At 37.8% G+C, this 21625-nt stretch overlaps 1 protein-coding gene across 3 annotated transcripts; it reads left to right on the forward strand.

Moving 5' to 3' along the window:
* Nucleotides 1–386: 386 nt before the first annotated feature.
* Nucleotides 387–20617, forward strand: LOC133652465 (solute carrier family 2, facilitated glucose transporter member 11-like). 3 transcript variants are annotated; one of them, XM_062051241.1, is made up of 12 exons: nt 387–477; nt 4643–4741; nt 4816–4976; nt 7389–7513; nt 7587–7716; nt 7805–7953; nt 8154–8341; nt 10641–10751; nt 15626–15727; nt 15812–15887; nt 15966–16093; nt 20193–20617. In XM_062051241.1, exons 1-12 carry the CDS (start codon nt 436–438, stop codon nt 20385–20387), a joined length of 1506 nt encoding a protein of 501 aa, XP_061907225.1. In that variant the 5' UTR covers nt 387–435; the 3' UTR covers nt 20388–20617. The 3 variants fall into 3 exon arrangements, with proteins under 3 accessions (XP_061907225.1, XP_061907226.1, XP_061907224.1); XM_062051242.1 differs by lacking the exon at nt 387–477 and adding an exon at nt 969–1057; XM_062051240.1 differs by lacking the exon at nt 387–477 and adding an exon at nt 4454–4565.
* The last annotated feature ends 1008 nt before the right edge of the window (nt 20618–21625 follow it).

The raw sequence follows: 21625 nt of genomic DNA on the forward strand, positions 1-21625 counted from the left end.
GTATTTGTTTACTGTTTTTAATGTAACCTTGCTGCTGCCCTCTTGGCCAGGTCTCCCTTGGAAAAGAGATCTTTGATCTCAATGGGATTTTACCTGGTTAAATAAAGGCTAATAATAATAATAACTGAAGTTGCCAATAAAGTACAAGTGAGCAACTATGCTGCTCTAACCGTCCACTCTTTATGATTGGGAATATAACGGACTAGAGTGAAACAAATACAACTGTATAATTGTTTTCACTATATGGGCCAGTAATCACAAGCCTCAGCCGCAAGAATGCAGTACACACACACACACACACACCACCACCACCGCTCCACCCGAACCCCCCTCATGGAGCACAGATCATATGCTGCACCTTGCAGCAACATTCGGCTAAACAAGTCCTTCACTTATTTATCTACGCTTGATTTGAAAAATAATAGCAGTTTTATAATGGAGCCCATTGAGGAACAACCTGTGCTACCACGTGAAAAGGTAGGCTTCTTATGTTTCTCACATTTTAGTCATAGCATATAATATTTTTTCTTAACTAAATTAACTATAATGAGCAGTATTAGAAAGAAGAATGATTCTAGATGAGATGTTATTGCTTCTTATGATCAACAACAAATACCAAAAGCTTTAACTTTCCACTGGTTAGGTCTGTGAGCAATGCATAAAGCGTGTTTGTCAGTGAACAAACTTTTATGCAATGTGCAATATACCCCCATTATTGATTTGCACAATAAGAGAATATCTACATGAGTGCATTGCAATAAATATTGGAAATTAACTCTAAGGTGTAATCTTTCCTATTTACTTTCAACGCTTACGAAAGTACAACTTGAGATGATGTTGTAACTAAAGAGTTAAGTTTTCTGCCATCAAGCCAGTTTTGCTTTCATTTGCAGAAGTGTTTTTAAGACCATGCAAGAGAAAACTAATATTTTGTTATTTAATGAAAATGCAGACTACACTGACAATCAAGAGACGAAACATTTGAATGACAATGTGACAGACTCTCGCTGTCGTCCGGGTTCCATGGACCACCTAGGATAGACATTACATTGAGCAGGTTTTGACTTTGTTTTATTATTTCAATAAACCTTCAGTCCACGTCGGGTCGCTTTTCAGCTTCTCTTCGCTGCTCCTTCTTCGGTACGCTTTTCAGTCTGCCGCGTCGTCGCCTTCGTCTGCCTCTCGCTCTCTGTCTCTTCCGCGCTGCATCCACTGCTGGTTCTCCTTCTGCCCCGTTGTTCTCGGCTGCCGCCCTTTTACACACTCGGAGGAGATTATATAATTGTGCCCAGGTGGGCGATCCACGCACCTGACATCCATCTCGGCGTCGATCCCGTCTCGCCCCGCCTCCTGAAATTGTACTCAAGTAAGAGTACTGTTACTTTAGAGATTTATTACCCAAGTAAAAGTAAAGAGTAGTCACCCAAATATTTACTTGAGTAAAAGTAAAAAGTATGTTGTAACTGAGTAACTGATGAGTAGCCTGTTCGTTTAATGATGACGGCAACAAATATAAAATCCATAATTATTATTATTATTAAATAATGCACAAAAACATAAAAATAGCAATGAGCAAATTCAGAGCCAGGAATATCTCTTAAGCCACTAAAACAATAATATATATTAAATAATAATACATTAACATAAAAAAAATTAAGGCAAATTGAGCCACAATAACTTAACAGCACCACAGGCTCATTATAGTTAGAGATTACAAAGGAAAATTACAAGTTAGCCTTTACGCAAACCATAAACTGATAGGTTTTACAATTACTGTAATTTTTAATAGATCTACACTTTGGTTTTTAGAACTAAAATGTGATCTCTATGCTATCAATATTCTATCTGATCATCAAAAGTGATATAATGACAGTTTGACTGGTGATGGCGAGGAGCAGTTTTTGCCGCAGGGCTCCGCCCACCATGAATGAGTATGGATAAGTACGTATGTATATTTAATTTTAATTGATGGATGGATGGTCAAAATCTCTAAGAGGAGTTCGTTAAATCACGACCCCTGTTTTTAGCCTAAAACTGACTGACGGAAACCAAGATGGCCGACTTCCTGTTTATTTTCCAATATGGCTTCTTGAGACTTGTATGTGTGTCCTCTATTGATAGACGTCTCCATCGATTTTCATGATGATATGTGAATCTGGTAACACGGGGTACTTTTTCACATTTTTATTGAGTCAAATTTTAAATTTCGTGCTTGGGCCCCCAAAACTATCATATCTTTCGCCGGAACCGATGTGCCTACAAAAACTGGTGAGTTTTCATGCATGTTAAGGGACTCATGAATGCCAAGTGGGAGGATAATAATAATCAAAACAATTTCAAATTAACCTTTGCAGCTTTTTCCTGCTCTGGCCCTAATTTGCAGCTTTGAAAGGGCCCTTGCCCCCACACCTCCACACCTCAAGATTCACGCGAGTCTGCAGGAATGCATTATGCATGCAGTCACGTCCTTCCCAATGCCTGACCCAGCATCAAAAATTTCAGGAAGATCGGAGAATGTGGAAGGAAGTTATGACTGTTATGATTTTCCACCACAAGAGGGCGATATTTGTGTTGATATCAATGTGTAGTCATGATTAGACCCCAACCTAAAAGCCTCAACTCCGTTTGTAAGGAGATCTGATCATTTAAAGTGCAGTAATGACAGTTTGACGGTTGATTGAGCAGTTTTCGCCTTTAGGCTCCGCCCACTATGAATGGGTACGAATAGGTACTGACAGATCCAGCACTTCAGGGTGTCATTATCATCATTTCTACCAATTAGGATCAAGATCGGCTTTTGTAGAGCAGTCTTTATTAACATTTCGTGTATTGTGGCGAACCATTGGATCAAACTTTGTAGCCATACCACGCCCACATCTTACGACGTAGGAAAAGTTCCTTTGCAATTATTTTATCGCCTATACGTCTAGTATCTATCATTTAAACCGCAACTCATTTGGTCAAAGTCCCCAGGAGGAGTTTTTTTAAAGTACGACCCCTGTTTTTTGCCTAAAAATGGCCGACGAAACCAAGATGGCCAACTTCCTGTTGGTTTTCATATATGGGTTTTTGAGACTTTTATGTGTGTCCTGTCATGATCGATGTCTCCAGCAATTTTCGTGAAGATACGTGAATCTGATGGCAGGGGCAAATTTTAAAAAAATTTCAAGGGGGCACTAGAGAATCAATTTTGATATGTCATCTTCGGTAACGACAAAATATCCAACTTATCGCCGGACTAGACGCGCTTGCAAAAATTGCTGAGTTTTGGAAACATTAAAGGCCTTAAAAATGATCGAAGTGGGTGAAAAATAGTGAATGGGGCAATTACAACAGGGCCTACGCAGCCATTGCTGCCGGGCCTAATTAAGATGAATGTTATAATCAATAATATAAAAAGCACAATACTTGCAGTGTAAACACTTTGTAGGGCGCAACATAACACATTCAGCTTCACGGAAAAAGCTACTTCCTAGTTAAACAACATACCATAGATAGCCTGTACACTACTGCCATTTAATATCTTGGAAGTGAAACTGCATTGCAAATGAGACTCAAACTTCATAAGAAAACTAGATATGACTACTGGTCAGCACAGTTAACGTAATTAGCTCATTTTTAAATGTTGCGTTAAAAAAAAACTATCATCAAACAATTAACATTCATCAACACATACAAAAGTACCAAAACTTGGTACCGTTGAGTTCAAAGGTACCGGGGAATTGATACCGATATCGGTTCAAATGCGAACGGTACCCATTCCTACTCTTACTTGCACTTCACCTGCCGTCTCTGCATCCTGGGGTCAAGACAAACACCAGACAGTAACACATACTGAAAACAGTACAAAATAGACTGTCAGGAAAAAAATGATATTTGATTTCATAGGACAAATACTAGAATTTAGGTAAACGGCAGGGAAGGCTTTGCAGGCCCTGATAGCCTAACATTGTTTCAATATATAGTAAAAAAACACCACATTAAAGGGCTGGTCTTAGTTTGGAAATGTTAGTCATCCACACCAAAATGGGCTTGTTTCACCGTAATAATTTGTTAAAATGATTTACTACAAATTAAAGTCGCAACCTTTGTTCTTGACACATGAATCAAGGTAATTTACTCAATTCTTCATACTGTACGTCCTGTAGCTGTAACACAAATGCATAAAACGTGCTGGCCAGTTTTGACACCAAAAAGAAAATAAATTGTTGTCACTATTTTGTAAGCTGTATAATTACATTTGTGGACTTCATGAATTACTCCAGTTTATTTTTTCTGGGAAAACTTCTTGCAACATCCACATTTTACGGCCCCATGTGTGAAATTGTTTCAAAGTGGAAATGTGTCGATTCTTCACAGGCCACGGTCATATTGTTATGACTCAAGAACAGTGTTTTGCTGCAGTATAAAACCGTTTTCTCATCAGATTTGGTTTTCTTTTCGAGAGCGAGCTTAAGAAGGACGCTCTGTGGGGAACAGACAAAATGCCGAAAGATAATAGGGACGATTATGAATACACGCCTTTGTTGATTAAACAGCCGGAAGAAACAAGACGGGGTATAAAGGTATGTTGTGTTCAGTTGTTTTGCAGTGGGGTGAAATTAAATGTTTTCTTCTTTGTGCTTGCCTGTCTTTCCTGGAGTTTCCAAACAAATCCCTTCTTCTGGCAACCTTTGCTGCTTGTATAGGAGGAAGCTTCCAGTATGGATATAACGTCTCCGTCATTAATGCACCCACTAAGGTAATAATGCTCTATTTTTGGGACATTTTCTCATTTTGATCAATGTGGTATATCTATATTTTCCATGTTTGTAGCATGTGCAAGAGTTCATCAACCAAACGTGGACAGTGCGTTATCAGACCGGAATGGCAGAGGACGCTCTCACCTTTTTGTGGTCCATCATTGTGTCAATATTTACCTTTGGAGGACTAGTAGGAGTGACAGTTGGAGGAACATTGTCAATAAAGCTGGGGAGGTATGGATTTACATTTTTTAATGAATCACAGTGAATTATGATCCAAGACAAGAGCAATGTGAACAATCCGGCAGCTACTTTTTTATGTCGTATTTTGGTTACCTCATTTCATCAGAAATGTTATTTCCCTTTCAGTAAATTCAGTAATTTCAGTTTTAGTTTGCGTTTTTTAATGTTACATTTAAAAATGTCAATGTCCAATGATTTCACATGTTTATGATACACTCGCACTTAATTGTTATTTCACAATACTCCAAAGCCTAAAAGTACATATGAGTAGGCCTGCAGCTATCGATTATGTCAATCGGATAAAACGTACTTCATAGCTGCAAAGCTTGTTTTAGGGAAAATTGTTGAAATAAACATCCATTTTTTTGCATGCCAAGACCTTCTTTCTTTTTTTCTAATAAATGCAAATCATCATTATTGAAATTGCACTTTTAACATGTGTGTATTAAGGAAAAAATACATTTAAAAAATATTCGCTGTTCGCTGCCACACAGCTCACAACCCCCCCACAAAACCGCTGTCATGTGCTATGTTCACGCATTTTAATATTTCACGCATTCCCTGCACTCCATGCGGTACGAATTGTGTCAATATTAATTAGTTACACTCATTAAACAGTTAATCAAGAATATAAATCAAAGCTTTTTTCTAGTCTAATTAATAGTAACCTAATAATTAGTAATTATTTGATTAATCATTGCAGCCTTACATAAAAGTCCTTAATTTTTCAAAAGGCGTAAAAACATTTGGGATTTTTTTCTTTCTTTCTTTGCTCAGATCTTTTAATCAATTTCAGCCCTAAACAAAAATACCAAACATGTAATTTAAAAAATGTTTTTTAATTAGAGCTGTCAAATGATTATTTAATTTGTATCACTTTTTTTAGTTGGATTAATCATGATTAATCACAAGTTATTACTCGCTTGCATGGTTTAAATCAACTTTAAAAAGACCCCGATGTTTGGACACAAGTACAATTTTATTGTCAGAATGTCATCCAGTGACATTTAAAAAATGTTTTACTCGTCATTTGTTTGCTCAAAACTTGGTAGCAGTTTAATATAAAATATTATATAATATAAAGTCCCGTCCATCTGGATGTATTTTTGAAGTGAAATTTGGAAGCGAGCACACCAGATAACCATGCGCAACTAAGGTAAAGGAGCATATGCTGTCAAAATAAACTTGCTTGATTAATCTGTGGTGATAAATGATTCATGCGATCATTTTTTTTGTGATTAATCACATGAGTTAACGAGTTGTTTTTGGCAGCCCTGATTTTAACCTATTGAAGGCCTTTTGATCAAATGATGCCACAGTTGTCAATTAGTATACATGTGTGTAATATTAGTATTTAGTCATTTTAACCTGTCAAAAAAAGGTCTATTAACAAATTTGAGGCAATATTTTTTTTTAATACAAAATATTTTTAAGAACTTTTATGTCCTGTTTGGCTTTGAATATAATAAAAATTGAAAGTCTCCAGAGCAGGGGTGCCCATAACATCAGTCGAGAGCTACCGGTCGATCGTGGAGGCTGTGTCAGTCGATCGCCAGCCAGGCATTAAAAAAATACACCTAAAAATTTGCGATCTTCACCAAGACGTCACTTTTGTCACAGATGACGCTGGTTGCTGTGAGCTCATTATTAAGAATAAATGACAAACAGGAAGGCGAGAAACACTTTTTATTTCAACAGACTCTCGCGCCGTACCTGCTGTCAAAACTCTAAAGACCGACTGCACAGTTCCTGTATTCACAATAAAAGCGCTGCTTCATCCTGCCTGCGCTAACAAAATAAAAGTCTCAGAAAGCTGGCGTGCACAAGCTAGCAAGCTACGGAGTTTGCCGCCAATGTATTTCTTGTAAAGTGTATAAAAATGAATATGGAAGCTGGACAAATAAGATGTCAAAAAACAACCACTTTTATATGGTATTGGACAGAAAGGAGGACTTTTTTTCTCCTCCATTTGAAAATGCGGACGTTATCAGCACTACTGTCTGATTCCAATCAATGCAAGTCATCAGAATCAGGTAATGCACCAACTTATATTCTTGTCTTCATGAAAGAAAGGAATCTATTTGTGTTAAACATGCTTGTATTATCATTAAACACCTTTAACTTGTTCACAAAAATAAATTAATTAATTAATATAAATTATATATATAAATGAGGTAGATCCCCTCGACTTGGTTAGTTGAAAATTAGCTCGACTGCAGAAAAAGTGTGGCCACCCTTGTTCCAAAGAGTTCACAGAAGACAGTCCACCTCAGACAACCGCAAACCACACACTTTGTTCAATGGATAAACTGAGTTGACAACTTTCTCATTAGATGTGTGGTGTACCTAATGTTGTGGCTAAAGTGTCATGTCATATAAGGTCATACGTCTATGTTGCTGCAGGAAAGGGACGTTGTTGACTAACAACATTCTGGCAATAACTGCTGCACTGATGATGGGTCTGAGCTATGGAACAGGATCGTTTGAACTCCTCATCATCGGCCGTCTTATCATTGGAGTAAATGCAGGTGACACATAATGAAATATGCTTAGAATGTTCAACAAATATTTGCTTACCATATGTTACTTACATATACGTAGGCATTGGCATTTGTGTTCAACCTTTGTACTTGACCGAAATCGCTCCGACTGCCATCCGTGGCCTCATGGGAATGGGGACCTCTGTTTTTCTCACTGGGGGGATCCTGACTGGACAAGTGATGGGGCTCAAGTAAACATATTTTATTGTTATGACTGGTGTAACATGTCAATATTTGGAAGTGTGTGTATAGTACGAGACGAGCTGTGTGGTTCAACAGAGAGCTGCTGGGTAGAGAAGGGTATTGGCCCATTCTGCTGTCCACCACGGCTATCCCAGCGATCATGCAGCTCCTGACCCTCCCCTGGTTCCCGGAGAGTCCTTGCTTTCTCCTCATTGACAGAGGAGATGATGAGGGATGCAAAAAAGGTAAAATGACTGTCTGATTCTGTTCAGTGAACATGATTTTAGCAGAAATCGCCACAGGCAGAAACATATGCTTTCACCACCAGAGGATCAAGCATGTGATCATATTTGATGCAGTCAACCTTTTTGTTTTTTCACCAAAAAAGGACCTCGTGTCTTTCCGGATATGTGAGGACGTAATTGTTGTCTCTTCTCCCACGCAGCCATAAAGCAACTCCACGGTGCTGCAAATTGTGAAAAACAAATGGAGGAAATTGAGAACGAGAGGAACAACCTGGTTGGAATCACGGCCAAAAAGCCGTGGGAACTGTTTGCGGACCGCAACATGCGCTGGCAGCTTATCACCATCATGCTTCTCAATGCAGCTCAGCAGCTCAATGGAATCAACGCCGTATGTGACCACTGTAAACTCATTGGCAGACCTTGGTAGCAAACACAGAACACTGGGGTCCAAACTTGTATTTTACATAACTGAGGCATTCCTCAGGGCACCTCTCTAAGTACTCTCCTTTTTGGTAATTACAATGTGATTTATGTAACTAAGGTGTTGCTGTATCTTGTTTACTTCAGATGCAGTCAGCAGTTATTTGTTCAACGTCTTTAGTTATACTAGTGGTGTTCCTCAAGGTTCCATTTTAGATGCTCTCTTTTTCACCATTTGGCTATTCAACTGGTGGCCCGCAAGTTCAGTTAAAAAAAACTTGTGAGACATATTTTTGCAGCAGATTCTTAAAAACACTTGAGTGCTGTCATAGAGATGATCTTTAAAGCTGCAGCCAACGATTATTTTTCTATCGATTAATCTATAGATTATTTTTTCGATTGATCGGTTAATCTATAGATTTTTTTCGATTAATCTATAGATTATTTGTCCTTTTACCGATTATTTTTTTATTCAAAATGAAGATGAAAAAAAAATGTAGGCCAGTTTTTTCAAAAGGCTTGGCTTTTATTTACAAAAAAAAAGAAGTATGGCCACTCAGTCAACATTGACAACAACATGACTAAATATTCTGTAACAATGTAAACATTTAAAACTTTTAACCTTTAACAAAATTAAAAGTAGCTTATTTGCTTTTTAATGTGCAAATATAAAAGTCAACATCCAGTGCAAATCTTAATATTCTGCAATAGCATAAGCATTTGAAAAGTAAAAGTATTGCTTGTTTTGCTTTAAAATGTGCAAAAATAAAGATAAACATCCAATACAAAAAAGTGTAAAACGAAATATTCTGTAACAACAGTGTAAACATTTCAACAAAAGTGAAAGTATTGCTTATTTGCTAAAATGTGCAAAAATAAAGATAAACATCCAACACAAAAAAGTGCCAATCTAAATATTCTGGAGCACTGTAAACATTAAGTATTGCTTTTAAAATGTGCAAAATAAACATCCAGTCCAACACAGTACACAATAACCAATTCTACTCATTCCAGTGAGTGACTAACAGTTGTAATGAAGAAAGGTTAGCATGTCTACATGCTCTGCTTCTTTTCATGTTTACAATATTCCCAGCAGCTGAAAATAGGCGCTCAGAAGGGGTCGATGTGGCTGGAACTGAGAGGTAATTAGCCTTCACCTCAAGCCAGGACTGCGAGTGAGCTGAGCTGCAGTTGAAGTTTCTAGACCATAGTGATGTTACTAGTAGTTGACTGGGAGGTGTTTATTATCATTTGGGGAGAGTCCGCTGCCTGATGCTCACCTGCTAAACACATATCTGCTCGACGCTGAAGCGCTGACTACATGCGCTCTGAATACGCACTGCTGATTGGCTGGTAACGCTCTGAATACGCACTGCTGATTGGCTGATAATGCTTCGTGTGTACCAATCAGATGGTTGTGTGGGTGGGACAATGCTGCGTGCTGAGACAGAGGCAGAATGAGCAAAGCAGCTTGTTAAGACTTTAGCAGCTAAAGTTAGCTTTAGCTTAGAAACTCGTTCGGTACACCCCCGTACGGAACCGATAGCCCCGTACCGAAACGGTTCAATACAAAACACGTACCGTTACACCCCTAGCAGATACAAATGACACATTCATGTTTTTGTGTAATGATGACAACGTATGCTCACGCGGACGATTGACTAGTTGATGGTTTTCTTTTCAAATGTTCGTTCATAGCCGTTGTGCTGCTATTATAGGCCATTTACGCTCGACACAGTGTGCATACAGCAACATTATTAGGCCGTTTATTGAAATACTTTCACACTTTTGACGACTTTTGGCATTTTTCCCCCTCGCTCGCACCGCTCGCATCGTCTGCTTTGATCGTCTGCTTTGCGCTTCGCCATGACGGTAGCGTGACGTAAATATGCGACGCGTCGACGCACAAAAACGGCGTCGACGTATTTACGTAACCGATGACGTCGACTACGTCGACGCGTCGTTTCAGCCTTAATGATCTTTGACTAGCTTTTTTACAGAAATATCTCCTGTAACTCTGACAAGTAGACCAAAATCAAATGTCTACCATAGAGGATGCTGTTTCTCAAAAATATACAAAAAAGGGAAGATCCTTTGCCTATTGGATAAAATGGCCCCTAAAACAATTTAGTTGAATACCCCTGCTATAAATGTCTTCTTCATACTGCAAATCGCAATGTGGATCGTAAAAAAAAGCCTCAATTTGGTTACTTTGTACATAAATGAACAATTAATTTTAAACATATTCTCTTCTGTTTTTTCTGCAGATCTATTTTTACGCAGATTATGTGTTCAGAGAAGCAGGAATTTCTGATGACAAAATACCGTATGCAACCGTGGGTACTGGTGCCTGTGAATGCCTCACTGCTTTGACATGTGTGAGTATTTTACATTTCATTTGCTGCAAAGACTATTGGGCATGTGATGTTTTACACTGTAGTAGTGCAGAAAAGGGCTTAAGCAACAATAAGTTGTACGTTTACCATAAAATACAAATCATTTTTGAAGGTACACTCGCTTGTCGTCATTGCCAGACCTCAGATTACTTTCTTTAGCGACCCTTTTTTTTGTAAATCTAAGGCTGGCTTAATTGTTTATTTTAGACACAACATATTAACTTGAAAGTATTTGAAACCATGACATTTGAACTCAATACACTGAAAATAATGCAAATTGGAGTATAAAGTATAAAAAATAAGCTAACTATTCCTAAAAGCAAACATCAGAACTATAAAGTCAGTCTTTAATTTAGGGGTGCCCACACTTTTCACTTTACACTTTTCAATTGACCAAGTCGGGGGGATCTACCTCATTCATATATATAATTTATATTTATTTATTTATGAAAGATACATTTTTGTTAACAAGTTAAAGGGGTTTAATGATACTACAAGCATGTTTAACACATATAGATTCCTTTCTTTCATGAAGACAAGAATATAAGTTGGTGTATTACCTGATTTTGATGACTTGCATTGATTGGAATCAGACAGTAGTGCTGATAACATCCTTTTTGTCCAATACCACATGAAAGTGGTTGGTTTTTGGCATCTTATTTGTCCAGCTTTAATACTCCTTTTTATACACTTTACAAGAACTACATTGGCGGCAAACTCCGTAGCTTGCTAGCTTGTGCACGCCAGCTTTCTGGGACTCTTATTTTGTTAGCGCAGGCAGGATGAAGCTGCGCTTTTATTGTGAAAACAAGAACTGTGCAGTCGGTCTTTAGAGTTTTGACGGCAGGTACGGCGCAAGAGTCTGTTGAAATAAAAAGTGTTTCTCGCCTTCCTGTGGGTCGTTTTTTCTTAATAATGATCTTGCAGCAGCCAGCGTCATCTCACAAGACCCTCGGGTGCCGCTAATGTCAATCAAGTGACAAAAGTGACGTCTTGGTGAAGATTGATGATCGCTAATTTTTAGGTCTATTTTTTTAATGCCTGGCTGGCGATCGACTGACACATCCTCCGCGATCGACCGGTAGCTCGCGATTGACGTAATGGGCACCCCTGGTCTTGACAAAAAAATCACACACTTATAATCGATACTTAAAGAAGAACATGCAGCTGGTCACACTTCCTCTTACTTTCTGTAAGATTAAGTCAGAAATGTAGGCCAGCTTGAAGAATTCCCAACCATAAGCGCCATAAAGGAGCCCATAACTGTGTTTTTATTTTAATCTATGCAATATATCAGGTTTTCTCACTTGGAAGCCTTATACCCAATGTTTCATGTCATATTATTATATGATATCACAAACATTAACAACCTCCCATTCGTCAGAGTGGGTGGTGCGGTGGCTAGTGACACTATGATGTCATTCCGTTGACATGAGTCCTGTCAAGAGTCCTTTTTATTAATGTATTTTATTGATTTAATGGTGACTGTGATGAAAATGAAAATCTCTCATTTTCACCCATTCCCCCAGAAATTCTGTTTATTGTTGAAATGCAAAAGTTGACAAGTTTATAGATGGCAGCAGTGCCCAAACTAATCAGCAGGCTTCCTGTTCTACCACGTAGAACAGAGGTGTCAAAGTCGTTTTCACTGAGGGCCACATCGCAGTTATGTTTGGCCACTTCTAACAGTGAATACTATTACTACACAATTTTTTAATGCATTTTATTAATAGATTTTTTAAAAAGTAAAATGTAAAAAAATATGGTAAATTGCAATAATTTCACCTCAAAATGTAGTGTATATTACTGTAAATGGAAAAACAGTACTGCTGTTTTTATGGTTAAAAAAATGCAGCTCAGTTGCCAGAATTTTCTGTAAAATTTACATTTGTTTTTTTTACTGTAAATAAAAAAAACTGCAATTTTACAGTAAAATCAACAACTGTAGATTTTTCGGTGTATTACTGTAAATGCCAAAACGGCACCACAGTTTATTACAGTAAAAAAGTACTGGTTTTTTCATTTAAAGAAAAATGCTGTAAAAACCACAGTAAATTTCACAATTTTACAATGAAATCTATTGCTACTTTTACATTGCACAATTTGATGGATAACTTGCTTTGAAATCATTATTATTAGTATTTATTTATATTTAAAAAAAATGGTTTGAAAACATATTTTTGCATAATCAAACAAAATTTAAGTTAACATAATTTGCGATTACATGAAGTACATATATTTTTTTTCTCCCAAAATAGAAAGAAAGAATACATTTAGTAAGAAAAGTTACAGTACTTTATTGATACTTTAATGAAGTGGCGGGCCACGTCTGGCCCCCGGGCCTTGAGTTTGACACCTGTGCTGTAGAAGGAGTAAGTACACTGGAACACGTGTACAGAGCGAATGGAGGTGAAGAGAAGTTTGCGAGCGGAATGAGAAGAAAAAACAGTCGTCGTCAGTGGCATATGTAAAGAATGTAACTCACACAGTGCTTTGTAGAGATAGATAAATAATTGTACAGATAAATATATGAATATCATCAATATTATGAATATTATCAAGTTCTCAGTAGTTAAATTCAATGGGTCAAGGGAATTTATGTCCCCAGGTGAAGTCATGACAAAAAATAACTGAGAAGCACCACCATAGTGCAGCACGCAGCTTGCTTTTTATTTTCTTACTGTGTAAAAACAAGTTAAGCACTGTTAAAAGTAAAATAGTAAGAACGTGTATGGTATGCAGTCTTCTTCTAGGCTTTTAGGCTAGTAGTAAATAAAAATGTAATAAGCACCTGCCCAAAATGCATCTTTCGATGCTCGCTGACGAGCTCTTGTGCAATGTACTGATGTCACTGAGCTGTTAAGCTTTATTGGTGGTTTAACCCTGGTTTTGTGTGACTCACCGGCACACCATAAATGCAGAACACTTGCTGTGCGTAGGGCCCATGATCCATGGGGGGCCCCTTTTTGCATGACGATGCGCATGGAAAATGTCAATCAACGAATGGCAGGGTGGTTCATATTTCATTTTTACCGCAAACTTATTCATACTTGCCAACCCTCCCGATTTTCCCGGGAGACTTCCGAAATTCAGCGCCTCTCCCGAAAACCTCCTTTGGACAAATTTTCTCCCGATTTTCTCCCGATTTCCAGCCGGAGCTGGAGGCCACGCCCCCTCCAGCTCCATGCGGACGAGGAAGATACAGCAATGGCGATGCCGACGACGAGTAAGATGAAGAAATACGCTTGTAAGTTCCAAAACAAATGGAAACAAGAATTTCAGTTTATCCAGGGCAGTTCGAAGGGGAAGGGGTATGCTGCCTGTAAATTTTGTAGAACATACTTCTCCATTGAACACGGTGGCCGAACGGATATACTCAGTCATGAACGGACAGCGAAGCACAAAGCGTCGGCAGCGCAGCACCGGTGTCCCAGCCCAGTATTATGGGCCACCTCGCTAAATGGAGATCCGATTGTGTAACATATGCTGAGACAAAGATGGCTATGCTGATAGCTGGAAGCAACATCCCGTTCTCATTTGCGGATGTCTTCAACAAATCCGTGAAGGATATGTTCACAGATTCAGAGATCGCTCGCCAGTACGCAAATGGCAGAACAAAGGCTACTCAAATAGTGAAAGGTAAGTGTTGTTGTTTTTTTTTAGTAAGTAAGCAGCAAGCACAGTACAGTCAGTAGAACAACTGTGTTTTCATTACTGTGTATTCAGTATGTATGTAGTATATAAGGCTGTGCTTCTGGCTGCAAAGCATTGCACTTTCAAGTACAACAATGAGTAGATGAGTGTTATGTGTGTGTGTATATGTATAAATAAATTAACACTGAAATTCAAGTATTTTATTTTTATATATATATATATATATATATATATATATATATATATATATATATATATATATATATATATATATATATATATAAATATAATAAAATAAATATATATATATATATAGCTAGAATTAACTGAAAGTCAAGTATTTCTTATATATATATATATATGAAATAATTGACTTTTGGTGAAATTATTATTATCATTATTCTAGCTGTAAATATACTCCTCCCCTCTTAAACACGCCCCCACCACGCCCCCGCCCCACCCCCGACCACGTCTCAAGGTTGGCAAGTATGAACTTATTCCCACTCGCTTCCTGCTCTGCCAGATGAAACGGGGTTCAAAACCTGATTCAGACTGACGTAATTATTTTTAGATGTGGGAATTTTTGGACATTTTACGATTCAATTCCAATTTTTAGGGTGACGGCTCGATTCAGAATCGATTTTTGATTCAACATGACTCCCGTGATATGTACAGTACAGGCCAAAAGTTTGGACACACCTTCTCATTCAATGCGTGTTCTTTATTTTCATGACTATTTACATTGTAGATTGTCACTGAACGCATCAAAACTATGAATGAACACATGTGGAGTTATGTACTTAACAAAAAAAGGTGTAGAGTCATGTTATTCTAATTAACTTTGGTCAAATTCCTAATTATGTTAGGCTCCAGGTCACCCATCAGCCTTGTGAGGACAAGCAGGATAAAACAAATGGATGAATGGGTGTTTAAGAACAGAGTTTGTACTGTAAATGCCTTATCTTAACTGTAAAAAACATAAATACCTTGAGTCTGAAACACATTAAAAAATATCAATACGATGTGAAATAGCTGGGCTCATATGCTCTTTGTAAGAATGTTTTCTGAAAACAATGCACATTACTGCCATGCAGTGTGATGGAACAAAATGGGCACAAGTAGCATGAAAGGTCAGCGCCAGATGGAGAGGAAGTGCTTCCATGCAATGTTTTCAGTCTTGTCATGTGCTGCATGTCTCACAGGGTTTGCTCATTGAGAGGCTGGGAAGGAGAGTGCTGATTATTGGGGGATACACGCTGATGAGTATCTGCTGCATTTTGTTCACTCTGACCATCACCTTACAGGTATTAAAGTTCACACGCAAACATAATATATGTACTAGTATATGTTGCATTAAGCACATCTTTGTGTTTTTGCTTGATACTCAGGAAACCAGTTCAGTTTTTCCTTACCTGAGCATGACATGTATTTTTGCCTTCATTCTGAGTTTTGGATTAGGACCAGGTAAACATTTTTTTTTTTACATTTGTTTCACTTCAAAAGCTCCATGTGACAGTGGCATCTTCTTTGTTCTCTCCCAAGGCGGTGTGACTAACATCTTGACCGTGGAGCTGTTCACACAAAACTCACGGCCTGCAGCCTACATTATTGCAGGTTCCATAAACTGGACCAGCTTCTTTTTAATCAGCATGATCTTCCCTTTTATTGTGGTGAGTACAGTATAGGCAACATGTTTTTGAGGAAACTCTTATGTCCAACTCTTATGAATATAAACATTCTATTGTGTGAAGGCTGCAAAGTAACATAACATTCATCTCACACATTGTTTTATTCTCCAAAAATTTCAATTTCCAGGAATTTTTCTCTGACATTTGTTCCTATTCGAAATGATTGGGCAACTTTTTATTTTATTGTATTTTTTATTTATTTATTTATTTTTTGTCCTGTCCAGCTACTCAGGCAAATCATATTGTTGATGTAGATGCCCATATTTCTGTACAGATTTACTTTACAAAAGAGAAGTGTAGCATAGTGGTGCATATATAAATAAATAAATATATACAAATAATATATAAATATATATATATAAAATAAATAAATATATATAAATATATATATATATAAATAAATAGATTACTGTACAGATAAATATATTGCACTTTTTCACATGCGTCCACGTTTATGGATGTATGTTATATTGTGTCACAACGAGGGTTGTCTTAAAGAGGTTCGTTCTCCCGGAATGCAAGACTGACCGCTCCAGACGAAGGTGTGACGGTAGGATTAGGTTTATTAAACATAAATCACCCATCTACCTAAATACAGGCAAATAACAAAAAAAAAGGCAAGCGTGCCTAAAACACATGAAGCTAGGACTTAGCATAGGCTATGGCATGAACGAACACTTGACATAAACTTTGCATCAGACATGAACAAAACAAAACTTACTTGGCATAAAGGGTGTGACGCAAACAATGAAGCCAGGACGAGTGAACAGAAAGGCAGGCTTAAAAAGTCATGTGGTGATTGAAAACAGGTGCGTGAGTTCAAATGAATCAGGTGCGTGAGTCGTGAGGACAGGTGAACTGATTGGTAGTCATGGTGACAAAACAAACAAGAGTGCACAAAGACAGGAACTTATGGAGTCTTAAACCGAAAATAACATAAAACATGATCCAAACCACAGATCATGACATATTGTCTTTTTTATTCCAGCGAGTTATTCCATTTTGGGGGGAGTTGAGGGGATAATTTAATTATGATGCGTTCAAGAGTCTTACGGCCTGAGGGAAGAAGCTGTTACAGAACCTGGAGGTTCTGCTTCGGAGGCTGCGGAACCTCTAGAGTCCAGCTTGTTGCCGTATTTGTATTTGACTTTATTAAATGGATTTATATTATTATTTGGTGCAGCCGGGCCGGAGTAGGAGGGGATAGAAAGAGAAAAAAAGGGAGACAGAGGGGGTAAATTGCAGGGACAACAGGGGGATAAGACAAAGAGACAACAACAACAAACACAACAATAACAACAACAGAACAGCATAAGCGAATAGGATATGTACAAATATGATGGTAAAAGTGATTGCAAAGAAGCAGTTAGTGAAGTAAATATTAATAACACAGAAATGACAATGAACATTACTACAGTACAAATGGAGTAATACAAATACCAATAGAAATAGCACTATTGATAATGAATAATAACAATAATTATCTCTATTATCAACAATACAATTGTTTTAAATTCAACAATACATACATGTAATGATAACTTGAAATACAAAAGAAAGCAAATAAATGGAGGGGAAGAAAAAGAAGCAAACTGTATTAACCTTGTAGATTGTTATAGTAACAATAGGTTAAGCTTTGTCAGTGTGCCATGTGTTACCCAGTTTCCCCTACGGGAACAGCATTAATATATGTTTGATGAAAATGGGCAACTTTTTAAACTCCCACATTTCCTACATTTCTCAACCGATTTAAACCATTTCACCATAAACACACATGCTGGACATTCAAATCAAGAATTTTCAAAGTTACAAAAATTCCCGTTTTCCCATAATTCTCAATTTTCGTAACATTTGTTCTCGTTTTCTTTTCTTTTTTTGTCATGTCTTGTCCAGCCCCATGAGCAAATAACATTGTTGATTTATATGCCCGTATCTTCTGTAGAGAAGGACTTTTCAAAAGAAGAGCGTGGGATACTTCTCTTGTTGTATTATTTTTGTTTAACTTTAATGAATGCTTTGATAGATTTAGTGTTTGGCGCAACCAGACTGGTCGTGTAACATTTATTCTTTGTTAAAAAAGTGTTAGTAGGAAAGTAATTCAAATAGCCCCATTTTATCTGACACATGAAACCTGACGATTTTGGGGGGGGTGTACTATCCACTTTTGCCGCCAAATGGCAGTCGAGTGTTGAATATCTTAAAATGTGTTAAGTGGCAATTCTAACTTTGACCACAGCGTCAGTTGCTATGTAGAGTGGCACTTTCCATCATGTTCAGCAGACTCCATCATGTTCAGCAGACTGCTTTGCAAAATTATTAATGCCGCTCTTCCTCTCATGCGAGATCCACCCAGGAGTGGGGCCATATGAATCCCCTCCTTACTGTACGTCCACATTTCTCAACCAATTTAAACCTTTATGAAGTCCAAATGCTCCCTGCTAATATTAGTCAATTGCTAGCATGCTAACATTACCATATTAGCATGCTAACGCTATATCATACAAGCTTTTTTCACTTTTTTTGCAGGTACAGTGGAACCTCACTTTATTTAATTGGAGAGGGGCAAGCGGTAGAAATGGTTCGTGAACAGGGTTCATAAATAAAACAGTTTGTACTGTATATTGAAGCAAATGTATTCTTAAGAAACAATGTAAACATGAATATTGGGTCCAGCCCTCAACAAAAGTCCTTATTTTAGTTAAGGTTTGTACACTTTGAACAGAAAATAAAGTGCTCTACAGTACTGTTTTTCAAACTAACATAACAAGGAAGTGATGGATCAACTTTCTATTTAATAACAAAGTCTACAAACCTACTCAGTGGCCTAGTGGTTAGAGTGTCCGCCCTGAGATCGGTAGGTTGTGAGTTCAAACCCTGACCGAGTCATACCAAAGACTATTAAAATGGGACCCATTACCTCCCTGCTTGGCACTCAGCATCCCCAGGGGGTGAACAAGGGGATGGGTCAATTGCAGAGGACAAATTTCAACACACCTAGTGTGTGAGTGACAATCTTTGGTACTTTAACTTTAACTTAAGTCAAAACAACAACTTGCTGAACTGCGCACACACACATTGTCACTAGCCCTGTGGTGCACTCACAGTTTAAAATCACATCACTCCTTAACGTTAACAGCCAGGTGGCTACAATAATTAGGAGTAAAAAAGTAAAATCCACTTTACCTTGTTGGTTAATCTTCTTTGTGGGCAGCGGAGAGGAGGACGAGATAATGTCGACAACGCTGTGGATACTTCCTGACTGTCTGAAACCACACATTACTTGTCCATTGCTTTCTTTGGACTAATATTGAGCTAGCGACACTAGAAGAATGTTGTAAATGGTCTTAAAAAACACTTAAAAAGTACACAAAGTAGCACCTTAGCTAACAGCAGCACTTTATTGACTGAATAAGCGGTGAGGACCGGAGATCGATTAGCCCGCTCACAATGGATGTGCTGCCGGGCACAAAATGGCTCCTCTGCATTGATTGATTGATTGATTGAAACTTTTATTAGTAGATTGCACAGTTCAGTACATATTCCGTACAATTGACCACTAAATGGTAACACCCGAATAAGTTTTCCAACTTGTTTAAGTCGGGTTCCACGTAATCAATTCATGCAGGCACTCAATGGGTGGATGAAACGATGATTTGTACACCTTAGCATATTTTCATTTGGCCTGCAGTACGTAAAACGAAAAGGGGTTTGTAAATCGAGTTTCCACTGAATACAATATACAGTGTGGTACTTGACGTATGCTAACTGTTGGCATGCTAACATTAGCATGTTATCTTGCTAATGTTTCATGCTAGCTTTTGTAGCTCATTTTGCAGGTATACTGTACATCTATAATCATATTTTGTTACTTGACTGATCTGGCTAGCGTGCTAACTTTTAGCATTTCCGTTCACATTGCAGTTCACATGCACATTCTATTGAAATTGCTTACACAATACTTTTTGGAGTTATTTTTTTGTACAAAGAAGCTAACCACTGATGAAAGCGCAACATAAAACCAACACACAACAATTTGTGTCAGCGGGAAAAAAAAAAAGTGTGTTGTACTTTGTTTCCACAGATCCATCTGCAGCAGTACTGCTTCCTGGTGTTTATGGGAATATGCACTATGGTGGCGATTTACATCTTCTTTTGTATCCCTGAGACTAAGAACAAAACTTTCCTGGAAATCCAGAATGAGTTTAAGTCCAGAAACATAAAGAAGGGCAGCAGCACTGAAGCCTCTGGAATGACACTGTTGGCATCTTCAGGATAAATCTCAAGATTGTAGTTTTCCATCCACCCATCCATCTTCTTCCGCTTATTTTATTTTATTATTTTTGTTTTCCTTTTTTCTGCTTTGTTTGAATGCTGATGGATAGCTCCACATTCATGCACTGTATGATGTTGTGACATTTCAAGTTTTTGTCATTGTTGTAATCTTTTGTCAATTTTACTGAATGGTCACTAAACTTTTCATGGTCAAAAGCTCTGTGAATTGTTCTAGGTGGCAGTAGAGCCCTATTTTTGAGTGAAACAAAAACCAAAAAAAAGTGTTATTTGAGGATTGAAATTAAATGGGGAGAATGACTGAGCCAGAACCTGCAGAAAAGTGGAGAAAGAGGAGCATACAGTGTTAAAAAATGAGAGAAAAAGAACGTAATCCGCTAGTATTCGATTTTGCATCCTCTGCTACTGATTTTTTCCTCAAGATGCCTGAGGAAATGTTGAAAGAACATGAGTTTTAAACACAGGCTATGATGTCTATGGAAGAGCATGAAAGTCCGGAAATGGCGATTCTTTTATATTTCTTATTTGCCTGTAATGTTAATCATATCATCCATCCATCCATCCATTTTCTACCCCTAGTCCCTCTCGGGGTGCGTTGAAGTAATCATGGACCAGGGGTACAAAAACATGCAATTAAGTGATCAAAAAAATCGTTTTATATGCCTTTATTTACACTGTCTATGATGGAGAATGTGCTCCTGTCACCGCCTGCTGCCACCTTGTGGTTTGTATGTTCAGTATTCCTTTGTTGGTGCAGCAGACCTGGCTCTTACTTTTTGTCTTCCTCATAGAGTTCCTGTGTTTCCCTGTGGGCGGAGTTGTTTTTTTTTGTTTTTTTTTTTTGTTTTTTTTTTATAATGTCCTGCCCAGCTTCTCAGGCAAATCATATAGTAGATCTAGATGCCCATATCGGCTGTTCAGATTTACTTTACAAAAGAGAAGTGTAGGATACTTCTCTTGTTGCCTTATTTGTATTTTGACTTTATTAAATGTATTTATATTATCATTTGGTGCAGCCGGGCCGGAGCAGGAGGGGATAGAAAGAGAAAAAAAGGAAGACAGAGGGGGGAATTGTGGGGACAAGAGGGGGATTAGACAGAGAGACAAAAACAACAACAGCAAACACAACAACAACAACAACAGAGCAACATCAGCAAATACGACATGTACAAATATGATGGTAAAAGTAATAGCAAATAAGCAGTTAGCGAAAATAAAAAATAA

The sequence above is a fragment of the Entelurus aequoreus genome, linkage group LG06 (assembly GCF_033978785.1).
Source record: "Entelurus aequoreus isolate RoL-2023_Sb linkage group LG06, RoL_Eaeq_v1.1, whole genome shotgun sequence".
In the NCBI taxonomy this organism is placed as follows: Eukaryota; Metazoa; Chordata; class Actinopteri; order Syngnathiformes; family Syngnathidae; genus Entelurus; species Entelurus aequoreus.